General features: G+C 41.5%; 1 protein-coding gene across 1 annotated transcript in view; it reads right to left on the bottom strand.

The window, feature by feature from the left end:
* LOC126396256 (receptor-type tyrosine-protein phosphatase F-like) overlaps positions 1-13,343 on the bottom strand; it is a 706,276-nt gene that overhangs the window by 100,809 nt on the left and 592,124 nt on the right. Inside the window, exons 21-22 of the mRNA XM_050054194.1 lie at positions 11,906-11,917; positions 7,510-7,621 (exon numbers count right to left, since the gene is read on the bottom strand). Of these exons, the coding sequence (XP_049910151.1) occupies positions 7,510-7,621; positions 11,906-11,917 (124 nt within the window). The remainder of the gene's footprint in view (positions 1-7,509; positions 7,622-11,905; positions 11,918-13,343) is intronic.

Here is a 13,343-nt window from a genome sequence, read left to right on the forward strand (position 1 = left end):
ACAGCACCCCAGCCTTTTTGATATTTCCTCTAGGGACTACTACACAGAGTAAAAAGGGAAAAATGATGGTGTGCAACAGCAGAGACACTTTAGCACCCCGCTGAGTACTGCCATTAGCTCAAAGCTAGCAAACAATTTTACTTCTTTGTAATGGAGATGGACATAAAGTAAGCAAATTAAAACGTAGTGGCAGGGCTTTTACTTACCACAACGTCAGAGGCTACCAGCTTCATTTGAAACAGACTACATTATAAACGGCCCGTCATTTATTATTCCCTCTGTATTTTTATATTTTTTTACTTTTTATCCGTTCCTGTTTGCCTTGATAAAGTTAATGCATTGCACCGTCATTTCAAACTCAACATTTCCCGTATCTGCATAAAATTTAAACCCCATTATAACTTCGGTTGAGAGAATCCCTTCATTTTCTAAATAGGCTTTTATTGTGAAACATTTGCAGGACTTGTGGAGGATTCAGTGACTTGTATGTTTGCGTATGGTACTTCAAATGTAGCTCCTGCCATCTGCTGGCACTTTTTACATTACTACAACAACATTTCGGCTGGCACATGAATAACCACAGTGACTGAAATCATAGTAATAATAAAAAAATAGGACAAGAATAACCCAATGACATCACACACGTCATGAAAGACTCAGTTCCTGTTTTATTATAATGCCATTTATTTTTCTTAATTATCTCTCTCTCTCTCTCTATCTGTATGTGTGTATATATTTGTGTATATGTGGGAGGTCATTGTTTTACTGTTTTATTTTGTGAAGCACTTTGTGTTACTGCTTCTTTGTATGAAAAGTGCTATATAAATAAAGTTTGATTGATTGATTGATTGATTGATTGATTGATTGATTGACTGATTGATTGGTGTGGACCATTGTGTAGTGTGTCATGTCTGTCGGCCAAGTCACGGTAAGATTTTATGACCCCACAGTCGCGTAATGTGTCATAGTGACTGTTGTAACGGAGAGAAATGTCATGTAGTGTGTACCAGGCATGACAGCCTTTCCTGGAGCGGTCTTTCCAAGTCTTGGGCAGTACCAGAGTATTTACACATGGCACCACACCTGCCCTTATATGGTGTTTAGGGGGCGTTACCTGAGCTAATAGGTGACTTATTGTCATTTAGCACACCTGGGTCAGAGCAGATTTGGATGGCTAAGAATATTTGCATCTGACTTCTCTTACATTTTCTCTAAATGGAAAATAAAGAAACAATATAACAGAAATTTAAGAGAATGTTGCTGCATGAGGCCCAGTGTTTGTTTGTCCATGCATCAATGGCTAGTGATAGAATGGACAGCATAAAATGTGAATGATCACAGTAAAATGAAAGCAGGACTGCAGTTGCCTAATTACTGAACATATTTTTCTGTTGAAGAGCTGGCATGTGAAAGCATGGAAAACTGACTTTCTATCTACACAAAAATCAAAAAAGCAACAAGGAAGGAATGTATCATCAGCAGTTATGCCTGTGTAATCAAAAATTGACAAATGTTGATGCAACTTTAATAGTTGAAGATGTTTAAAGATACAGTCAGGTCCATATGACTTAGGCACTGATAGTTCTTTATTTATATAATCCCTGTAATATATGTGATAAATTAATCTAAAAGTACAATATGTCCCTCTGAAGTGTAGTGGAGTAGAAGTAGAAAGTTGGATGAGATTAAAATTGTCTTAAATTGCACTTGAGAGTACAGTACTTGAGTAAATGTACTTAATTACATTCCAGCACTGGTCAGCAGAGCAATGCACAGTGCCTGAAATCACAGTAATTGGGATCAGTGGACCAAGTATAGTAGTATTTCTTTGGCACATAAATTTTAATTTAATAATCCAATCATTATATTTACTGTAAAATGTGATACTCTAAATTTGATGATATTCGTGCTTTGTGTGTGTGTGTGTGTGTGTGTGTGTGTGTGTGTGTGTGTGTGTGTCAGTCAAGTCTGAGGTATGTGAGCAGCAGTCAATCTTCCACTACCAGCAACAGCGTTGGAAGACCATGGGTGGAGGAACAATCAGGCATGAGTGCTAAACTGCAGGGATGAGGTATAAATTCTTGACCCATATCTGGGTTTCAGCCTAGTCTTGCTTTTCAGTATAGTATGCCTGTGAAAAGGGACTTGCTGTAAAACCAGCTAATAGGGGGGTGGGATGCAATGGCTATTTTGAACACTTGTATGCCTTTCTTGGCCTGCTTTCTACCATCTTTCTCTGTCTGTAAGAACTATTAATCAAACTTCTTTCTTGTCTTAAATTGAGCAGTTCATGGCATTCATTGATACTCACTTGTGCATGTTTCTGTGATCCTCCTAAGACCCGGCAACTCATTTTTGTCCTTTGTGTGGGACATGAGTCTGAGATCTCTACGTCAAGCACCATTTATGCTATCTACTTGAATCCCACTGTACTGTCAAGAGGACATCCTGGGCTTTCTAGTGAGGCCCCATTTGTGAGGGTGTGGTTAAAGGGTACATATACTTTCTTTCCAAAATGGCAGGCATCGCAGCTTCCTCATTTTATGGCATCAAGGGGGGTAAGTAATCTTTTTTTTCTTTGCAGATATTATGTTTCTGTTGTTAATAATCAAATTGTTCCTTCAATATGAGACTCTTAACTTCAATTTGGTAAGGTTTTTAGAAATGTACAGTAATTGTAACCCCTTCAAAACACAACTTTTATTCAGTGTCCTTTGTAGTGGACAGCAGGACTTACTACCCCCTGTTTTTAACCATTTTCCATACTCCAGGAAGCAGAGGGCTGAGTGAGGAAAGGATTTTGCTAAGAATTGTGGAAGGAGATTCAGACTTAGAGCTTTCAGGAGATGATGTGGAGGAGGGCCAGACAGTAGAGCAGGAAGTTGAAAGTTCAGATGACAATGTGCTATATTTAGGTCACACACACACACACACACACACACACACACACACACACACACACACACACACACACAAAGCTTAACTTGGCAAACTACTGAGCCTTTTGATTTATGTAGTTAAAAATGTATATAAAATTATAAAAGTTCATTAAACTATACCTCTCCTTTCTTTATCATTCAAGTTTCAATCCTGTTGTGGAGGAGAACATTTTGCACAACAACGCTTGCCACAGCCATCAAGACTGGAGGCCCTCTGATTACTTCAAACACATAGATGACCAGGTTCTTGAAAAAATGTCGGAGCACACAAACCATCAGGAAGTGCTCATCACTAGAGGCAGCCTGAAAACCACTCCAGAGGAGCTAAAACCTTCTTTGGCATATCTATGTACATGGCATGTCTTGGATGCCCACGGATCCAGATGTACTGGGCAGCAAAGACGAGGGTCCCAGTTATGTGTGATGTAATCTACAATCCAGCTTCAGGTTTATCAAGTACACAGAATGCAGTTTAATCAAAAAGCTCTGTTGTGAGATGTTGCTTCTTAAAATGTTTTAGTGTTTTGATGTGTTTCCTTCATCTAACTGTTGTAATGTTTATGAAATGAAAAGAAATTTAGATAAAAATTCACAAAAAATGAATGCATTATTATTACATTTTAACGTTACATTTCAAACAAGACCCGATATCCACTACAAAGGACAGATGATTTAAAAAAACAACAACTTTTTTGCTGTAAAATGTTTCCTTTAACCCAAAGACTTAAAGTATCTAAAAAAATATATGAATAACATCAGTATTTGTACTAATACCACACTGTAAGACTACTCCACTAAAAGTTAAAGTTTTTCATTCAAAACTTTACTTCTGTTTTTTAATTAATTAATTTATTTATTTATTTATTTATTTATTATAAATGTACACCAAATCTACACGTTGGTGTTCATCGAAACTTCTTAATTCAAAGCTGGTATTCAAATTATGACTAAGTCTCACATAAAGGTCCGATGGCAAGCACTGGGGGGTTGGAGTTACCTGTACTTGAACAGTTTATATGGTAAAATCAGTATAACGTCCATTTTGACAGCACCAATTCCATTAGCACAACAACAGAGCCATGTTACATTCACCTGCTCTGAGCTTCTTTTTTTCAACATTTTTTTCATTCTAAGCCATCTAATCTCTGCTCCTTTAATGTTGCCATTTTTCATTTGTTACGATCATTGTTAAGCCACTCTCAATGACTCTCAACACTTCATAGAGATGCTACAAATTAAAAGCGTGCCAAGACACATGTCACACCATGGTTTGACATGTTTTTTTTAAAGTGCTCTCTGTGTCTCTGGAGGCTGCTTCAAAATTGCTGTTCTTCTGCGAACCAGTGACATGAGTGGTGCTCGAAAGAACTACAAGCTATTTCGGCTCGTAAAGGTGCTCACAGACTCGGGCGTACTATAAGCTGAGTGGGCTCTGCGAGGAATGTCCGCAGTCATTCGGGCTTCCATAGTCGAGCGCACTTCCACGTTGTAGTTTCCTGTTAAAATGTCCGTGAAAAATCCCCGCGATGTGAAAAATACATGCCAAGCAGTCTTTTGTGTGACACTGGTGCGCGGAACGGAGTCTGCGCGGTCGTAAAATCTGAGCTTTGCGCGCACAGGACTTGCGGACATCCGCTTTTAGTCCGGGCAGACCTCCATGGAGTCCGCTCCGCGTACGTTCCGCCCGAGTATGTTTGGGCCTTAAAGGGATAGTGCATCCAACAATGAAAATTCAACCACTATCTACTCACCCTCATGCTGAGGAACGCTCTGGTGAAGTTTTAGAGTCCTCACATCCCTTGCGGAGATCGGCGGGGGGAGCAGCTAGCACACCTAATGGCTGACGACGCCCCAGACTTACATCCAAGAACACAAAATTGAAACCACAAATTATCTCCAACACGCTCATCCGTAGTGATCCAAGTGTCCTGAAGCCGCGACATTAAAGTTGTTACGAAAAACGTCATTTGAACACTTGTTTTTAGCCTCATTGTAGCCTGTAGCTCTGACTACTTCTCTGTGTTCCGCGCTCACGTGTGCGCGCTCAGGGTGATTGGTGATGCACAGTCTCTGAAGAGCAGCAGTCTTGTCAGAACTAATGTCCAGATTCTCAAGTGCAGCCATCGCCAATTCCCAGTCTGAGCAGCAAAGACTTTCCTCATCCGTTGGCATTGCTTTGCATTTGAAACAACTACACCACCAGGTTTCCAGTGCTCGACTCCGGTATTCTGCGGCTGGCTGAGGGTTAGGCTCATGAGCTGCGGTGGTTGCTTCGTCCAGTAGCCTGAGTTCCGCATCTGTAAACTCGGGCTCAAACAAATACGGCTCAACAAAGAAATGCTGTTCCTCCTCAGTTTCAAAGTCTTCAGACATGTTGGGCTGTCCTTTGCTAAAAGACCGTAGTGCAAATTATCTTTTAGCTACTGTAGTTACTGTTGTCTCTCCCTGCGGTGCACGTGTCACGTGATGTAAACACGGGTAAGCAAAGCTCATGCTTTCGCTGGTCTTGCGCAAGTGCGCACACGTGAGCACGGAGCACAGAGAAGCAGTCAGAGCTACTGGCTGCAGTGAGGCTAAAAACAGAGTTCATATGACGTTTTTCAAAACAACTTTTTATGTCAGGGCTTCAGGACACCTGGATCACCACGGATGGGCATGTTGGAGATATTTTGTGTTTCAATTTTGTGTTCTTGGATGTAAGTCTGGGGCGCCGTCAGCCATTAGGTGTGCTAGCCGCTACCCCCACTGATCTCCACAAGGGATGTGAAGACTCTAAAACTTCACCAGAGCGTTCCTCAGCATGAGGGTGAGTAGATAATGGTTGAATTTTCATTTTTGGGTGCACTATCCCTTTAAGTCTCATCTCCACCTCTGGGTATCCAAGGAGCGTGCTCTAGATGCATCCAAAAACAAATCTTCCTTCTTGTCTTGCATTGCAAATGAGCCAAAATGGCATCATTTGTTATGAGTGCAGATGATTATGGAAGAAGATATATTTTACAGTATATTTCCCGACTCAGATATTCAGGCAGCGTATTTTTTGGACCCACCTGTAGGAATGCAGTGGAGGGTGGCAGAGACTGCAGTTGAGCCGTACAAGAGGGCACCACCAACTGCTCAAATTGCCCTCTGATGCCAACAAAAACTGCACTGAATTTCAGCATGGGCAGTTAATGTTAGATGCTATCACCAAGTACAAATGAGAAAGAGCTTGTTTGTGCATTACTATGCATCAAAATTTTGCTCACTTGGACAGACCTGTGCTAGAGACTAAGGCTGGACTATTGGACAAACATTTTGATGATTGGCTGAGCACATCATCATTTTATTGAATCACTTTATTTTGCTTCTACTGCTCTGCTGTCAGCTGGGAGACGGTGGGGAAATACAACGTGTCGAGCGTTTCCCATCTTACTCACTGAATTAAGGATTTATTTCAGCTAAACCAGAGTTGGTGATTTTTGGAACAGTGGCCTAACCGACCATGAGGGTTTTAGTGAGATTTATTTTGATTTTGTCAAGTTTGAATTAATCTTAAAAAAACAAAATGATGGTGTGGTTCTCTCTGCACTAAAAGAATTCACAATAAAGAATATGGTGATAGGGCCAGAGGCAAAAACCTAATAAGAAATCTGTCAGTATTATTACTAGGGATGTATCGGCCGCCGATATTAGCAAAAAAACGTGCATCAGCATCGGATCGGACTGCATGGAAAAATGCCGATCCAACAACTCCGATCCAGTTTTTCATGTACTCCGATCCAGGTTTTCCGGCCAGCCCAGTGCTCCGCAATTCAAGCAGTCCATTCCAGTGATCCGCTCCAGCACTTACTATCAATCCACCAGGCCAGCATGCAGACACACAGGAAACAACAGCACCAGGCTGGCACTGACACTACAAAAATAACTGAAAAGGAAAGGCTGCATTGTTTGTTAAATGTCAACAATGTCTTGTGGTGTTAATCTATTTTTTATTTATTAGGGGGCCAAAGCACAAGTGTGTGGAGTCTTGCTGCTATTTTAATTTCAATGTTAGACATTTTAAAGATTTCTTGTGTTGATTTATTTTCTATTTATTAAGGGGCCAAAGCAGCCAAAGCAAACCAGCTATATTTTTTATTTAATGTTAATGTTCAAGTTTAAAGTTTGTTTATTTAACCCTGTTAACAATAAACAGGTCAGTTTCTCATACCAACTGTTGTGGATCATTCTAACTAACCTGATTAAGTAGTTGTTCTTGTTAGAGTAATATTGCTTGATCAAACCTTTTCTAACATGACTGACATGACATGACTATGCGCTTGGATCGGATCAGTATCGGTATCGGCCAAAACTCAAGGCTGTAATATCGGTATCGGATCGGAAGTGAAAAAGCTGGATTGGGACATCCCTAATTATTACAGCAATGAACTGTGCACACTTATAGGCTACAACTGGGAGGTATTTCAGCCCTAAATAAGAGTCTACTTGTAGTCATTACTGTGTGTGCATGTGTGGGTCAGTATGAAAAAACTTGCAGGTGCTGGGGACAGTTTTGTGTGTGTGTGTGTGTGTGTGTGTGTGTGTCCATGCCTTGTGTCTGATAGTTCAGTCTCCTCATCTCCACAGGGTCTGAGGAGTGGGCCAACAGTGAGTCCTTGATCCCGGCCATGTGCTCATCCTTGGCTTGAGAGGTTTGTTTCCTGGGGGAATGAAGAAGCAGCGCACTAAGAAACCAAACCATGTAACCAAGGACAGGCCACAATTACTACAAGTACTTTATCTCAAACTACAGACAGTTTTTAAAAAGAAATATTTCCCACAAAGTGGGGAAAAAAACATTGGTTTTATCTGCCCAGATTAGGTTGACAGGAAATTTTGATAATCTGGAACATATTGTGTGATTATTTTTAAAATGTGAGGAGGTTCAGTTTGTTTGAACTTTTACAAAATTAGACAACCATTGACAAAAAAAGCTCCCCTGACTCATTACCATGCACTTTTGAGACTGTTTTTAATATGAATTCCAAACAGATTATGGACATCTATCCTTAACAGACACTGGCAATTTTCACACCACTGTAAATAGTGAACTCTACAAGGTGTGTATGATGTCTGGGGTGAATGTTCAACTTTGAAGAGAAGACACTGTTTTGTTTTTAAATTCAGTTTAGAGCCTATTATCTTTGCAACAGCTGATCGTCTGCAGTCAGCTGTTGCTGCTGTCGAAGACAGCTCCGTGAGCCACTCTCCTCCTGCTCTCCCTGCCAAGTTAGCACAAGCTAATACAGCAGCAGCGGCTGACATCCTACATCAAGTCGTTCAACATCTCACACTGACACCGAAAAGGCTAGACACTGTCATTAAACCTGTTAATAACTGATGGGTAATGTTGGCTGTGTAATGTAATAATTAGCCCTGTCACTGTGCAGGGAAGAATGGGGAAAGGTGAGCCAATTTTTACTTATGTTGTCCTCTTGGTTAGGACAATTAGACAAAAGAGCAATAAAAAAAACATCTACCCTTATTTCAAGATGTCTCCTATCAGTTGAAATTGTAAGACTACATCTATGACACATGGCCCTGAAAATATGACTTCAGAAAAAAAGTGTTCCTGTGGCTCAATTTGCCCCAGGTTAGGGGTAAGTTCATCTGAGTCAGCACGCAAATTGACCATCTGACTTTTTAAGCATAATTCAAAAGATGATTTACCACTTTTAAAAAAGTAATTTAATAATACATTTTTTGTACTCCTTTCCTTAAAGCTAACCTAAATAACATAAAAATAACATATATATTTGTTTATTTTATTTCTCTTTCTTTTCTCTTAACCCTGGCATATTTGTTCTATTCATGTCTGTCACTGCTTGTTTTCTACAAGAATTGAAATAAAGTGTTGGAAAAAAAAACCAAAAACATGTTGCGTCTTTTTATCGACGACCACTGATGACGTATATTTCTTCTTTGAATTGACAGACTGGACAGAGTTTTGGCGTATTGATTGCTGCCCCCCACAGTCTTAAGACGTATTTGCCTTTGAGGGGTGTCCCATTTTAAAGTCACAAGATAGCCCTTAACACTTGGTTTTGAGGGCTAGTGAGATTGAGGGTTGAGCTTGAAAATTTAGATTGAGGGTTAAAATAGGAATTGGGATTGGGCCTTGGTCTTCATGGTCTGAACGTCCCTTCTCTGGCCCTGGAAGAGATGGAAATATCAGATCACCTGTGTGTCAGGTTCTCCTCCTTGTTGCAGACTGTACCCAAACCTCAGCTACCTGTTTCCCACTCTCATTCCATAAACTACTCCACAGCCACCAAATTCTCTGATGCCTACATCGCCTCTTCTATATCCTGCGAGCTCGAGGTCCATTCCTCCCACCTGAGCACGGATGAGCTGATAACTCTGTTCAACTCAACCTGTGCAGACATCTTGGACTCAGTTGCTCCACTCAAAATAAGAAAACCGAAAACTAAAACTCAACCATGGCTCAATGATGACACCCGTGCACTCAGGCAATTATGTAGGAGAGCAGAGCAGAGGTGGAGAAAAGACAGGCTCCAAGTGTCCTTTGATCTCATGAGAACCTCTCTTGCCAACTACCAGCAGTCTGTCAAAGCAGCGAGAGCAAAATACTTTGCTGATATTATTTTCAGATATTCTCACTCTCCAAAAATACTATTTGACACAATAAACTCAGCCCTTAACCCAGCTGCCACTGCCTGCCATGTACAAACCACAGCCACTTGTGAAGACTTTCTGCACTTTTTCACACGCAAAATTGACAATATCAGATCTACCATTTCACCTCCTGTCCTTGGCCCATCGACTCCCTCTCAATACTCTGCTGTCATAAATAAGTTCAAGCCTGTGTCTCTGGCTCACATCAAAGACATAGTCTCACACACAAAGCCCAGTTCTTGCCCCCTGGACACTGTTCCTACATGCCTGCTGAAGGAAGTGTTCGACACTGTAGGTCCTACAGTGAATTCACTATTGGTCAAAGTGACGGGTTTGATGGGAGCAGTCATGAATGACAAAGAGAAAATCAAACAAGCTAGACTTTCTATTGGAATGTCATGAGGCGTCCCAGATGTGGCGTCGTTTGTTGTCTACTATGACACACTACACGAGATGAAACAATGGATTATTGTGTAAGTTCATGATCCGAGCCAAAACCATATGACGCTTCGTCGGGCTACAATCGGGCTGATATCGTGTGGTGTGTACCAGGCATTACCCTACCTATGTGACTCAGTTCCAGGCACAGAGCTCACACTCCTGCAGCAGTAGTGTCATGATAAAAGAGGGGCTGAGCAAATCAATACCCTGCACGCAGCTCTACAATGAACTGAACAATGATATTTTACCTGTTTTAAATAGTCAAATTTGTGGTAAGGTTGCAGTGATTGGACAAAATTGCATACATGACTTCAACGCAACGTCACTCACTGCTGTTACAATGGCCACGCCCCCTTTTAGGTGAAAGTTTTGAACTCGACCCGGGAGAGACGCTAGTCGCGGCGAAGAGTTCATAATGCCGAAAAGTTGCTGCGTTGTTCGCTGCACAGCAAACAATAAAAAATACCCAGAATTGCGATTTTCTTTGCTCCCAGATAGAGTGAAGAATGGGGAAAGAAGAAATCTGTGGCTCTCAACCATCAAATGGCAGGGTAAAGACGGAAAGCTGTGGGATCCAGCTAGTCACTACACCTATGTCTGTGGCACGCACTTCATCACAGGTTAGTTGGCTAACATTGGGGCGGCAGTAGCTCAGTCCATAGGGACTTGGGTTGGGAACCGGAGGGTCGCCTGTTCGAGTCCCCGTCTGGACCAAAAATATGGAGCGTGGACTGGTGGCTGGAGAGGTGCCAGTTCACCTCCTGGGCACTGCCGAGGTGCCCTTGAGCAAGGCACCGAACCCCCCAACCGCTCGGGGCGCCTCACCAAGGGCAGCCCCCTCACTCTGACATCTCTCCAATTTGTGCATGTATAGGTCCTGTTTGTGCATGTGTGTGTCTTTCGGACCTGTGTGTAATTGACAAGCAAGAGTGAAAACATTGAATTTCCCCTCAGGGGGATTAATAAAGGAAATAAACTTAAACTTAAAAACTTAAAACTTAGCTAGCTAGCTAAAGTCAGTTGATCTCAACAATAACATGAGATATTCAAAGTCAAGAAGTTAATTCTAATGAATGTTAAGTAATGAATCGACAGGACATGAATTGAATGACTAAATTGACAGGTCATTTGTCCACACAGAAGCTGGCAGCTGAAAAGGACACACACCTCCTATCATTTTCACTTTCTCGTCGTACCCAAGGTGATCAGGACCTCTTAAACTCTATTCGTAGCATGTAACCTGACTGGCCATTTCATCCGAAGGGGAAAGACTCAACTGATTTGTTTTTATTTACACTTTATGTGTGTGAAGAGCTCTGCCGCCAGTCAAAATCCCATGTTTCTATCACCTATGACGTCACCGGCGTGTGACCCGTTGTAGTCCATTGTCGTCCCGTTGAAGTCATGTATGGTAGCTCAGAATGCACAGGGATTGGCTGAATTTGTGTTAATTCCTGGAAAGACTAATGTCAACAAACTGGTAATGTACCCACTTGTCATTTTCAAAATCTGGTGACCTTACTCTCGGGTGTACTGTAAGACACTTTAAGGAGTAGGCTCTTCATTTTTATGGTAAGTGCATTTTGTTTTGAGTCTGATTTTCACTAGCCAAAATTAGCATCCCAATCAATATCACAGTCAATGTGAATTAACCAAGCTACCTAGTGCTAGTGTTACGTTAAGTTAATAAAGCTCTCATGGAAGCTTGAAGACAGCTTAGAGAAGCTGGCACGGTGCTGTGATTCTGGCAGCATAACAGAAACAATGAACCTCTGTCAGTTAATGTCATCACTGTCACAAAGCACAGGTGAGGGAGGTAAGGAGGGTAATGAGGATGAAGTAATGCAAGAACAGACAGAGGCACTTACCTTTCTTGTTTGCTGCGTCCACAGAAAAGAGGCAGACAGTAAATCAGGAGCAGAGAGAGAAGAGATTAATTTACACATTTCAGCTGCAGGAATGCCACAGTGTTGAACAGGAAGTGCACCTGAAAGAGCACATTACAGCCATAGACTGTAAAAATAAGGGATGTAGCTACTGTGACATCGCCCATTGGTTTGAAGGCTCCTGTTTTGAATCCTCAAGTGCCGCATTACAGCGGTCGCCATCTTTTTTTCTTCTTTTTTTTTTAATGGAGCTAGAAGTGACTATTTTCGCCTGGTAAGACCATCCTGATGACGTCAGCTCAATATTCTGTTTCTCTCTATGTATCAGTCTGGACTCAGTGCCATCCTGCCTCGTATACAGAAATTAAAATCCAATCGGGGCCAATCAGGGATCTGCACTGTAATTCAAAACATCAGCTGCCAATCAGGGACTGCGGTGAAGTTGATTACATAAGCTGTAGCTTGAAGAACAGTAATCCTCCTGAAGCAACAAGCGCTTACTCTAATGTATAGTAATGTAGAGTAAACACAGCAATAAGGGAAGTTATTGCAGAAATACAGTCAATAACAACAATTAAACAAGAGCAAGAGTAAGCACTTGCTGAATTTCTTGGAGGAAAAGATGTTTTGCCATTCTTCTGACTGGATTTGGAAAAAGTATGATTTATCAACTGGCTCCACTGGTGATGAAAATTATACGCTGATTTACTTAAGGAGTTTGTCTGTCAAGGCAAGTACTCCTGCCCAGTGAGTGTTTGAGGCGATACCAAGTCCAGACTGATAATGAGAACGAAACAGAATGTTGAGCTCACATCATCAGGATGGTCTTACCAGGCTAACCATATCTGGGCGAGAGGCTGGCGCTGTACACTCTTAGAAGAGATGTGTTAAAAAATGACACAAAAAATGTGTTGTTACTTGTGTAACACATTTTGTGTGGATTTCAACACAAGTTGTGTACAAAATGCACAGAAAGCTTAACACATTTAATGTGCTGGACAGTTTAACACAATGTGTGTGTTACTTTAATTGGCAGCAACCAGTTTAACACAATGGGTGTGTTACTTTAAGAGGCGGGAACCAGTTTAACACAATGGGTGTGTTACTTTAAGAGGCGGGAAGGGGTCGCCCTTTACGTGTGCTTTACTCTGAGACAGACAAAGTGGAGGAAGATGGAGGCTGCTTCGCCTGGGGTGCTGTTGGACTCTTCGGTAAGTATCCATTACCAGTTTAATTTAAACTATCTCATCGAACTGTTTATCAGTCAGTTAAATTCGACATGTGTAGAAACCACCAGCTAAATCATATCTCTAAGAAAATCCAGATACAGTAAGCTTCCCATTTTGTTCAGCAGGGCTGTCGAACAGTAAGCTAACGTTAACGTTAGCTGCTAATGTTAGCTTAAGTTCTACTGTGCTTG

Source organism: Epinephelus moara, chromosome 10 (genome assembly GCF_006386435.1).
Source record: "Epinephelus moara isolate mb chromosome 10, YSFRI_EMoa_1.0, whole genome shotgun sequence".
Taxonomy (NCBI): Eukaryota; Metazoa; Chordata; class Actinopteri; order Perciformes; family Serranidae; genus Epinephelus; species Epinephelus moara.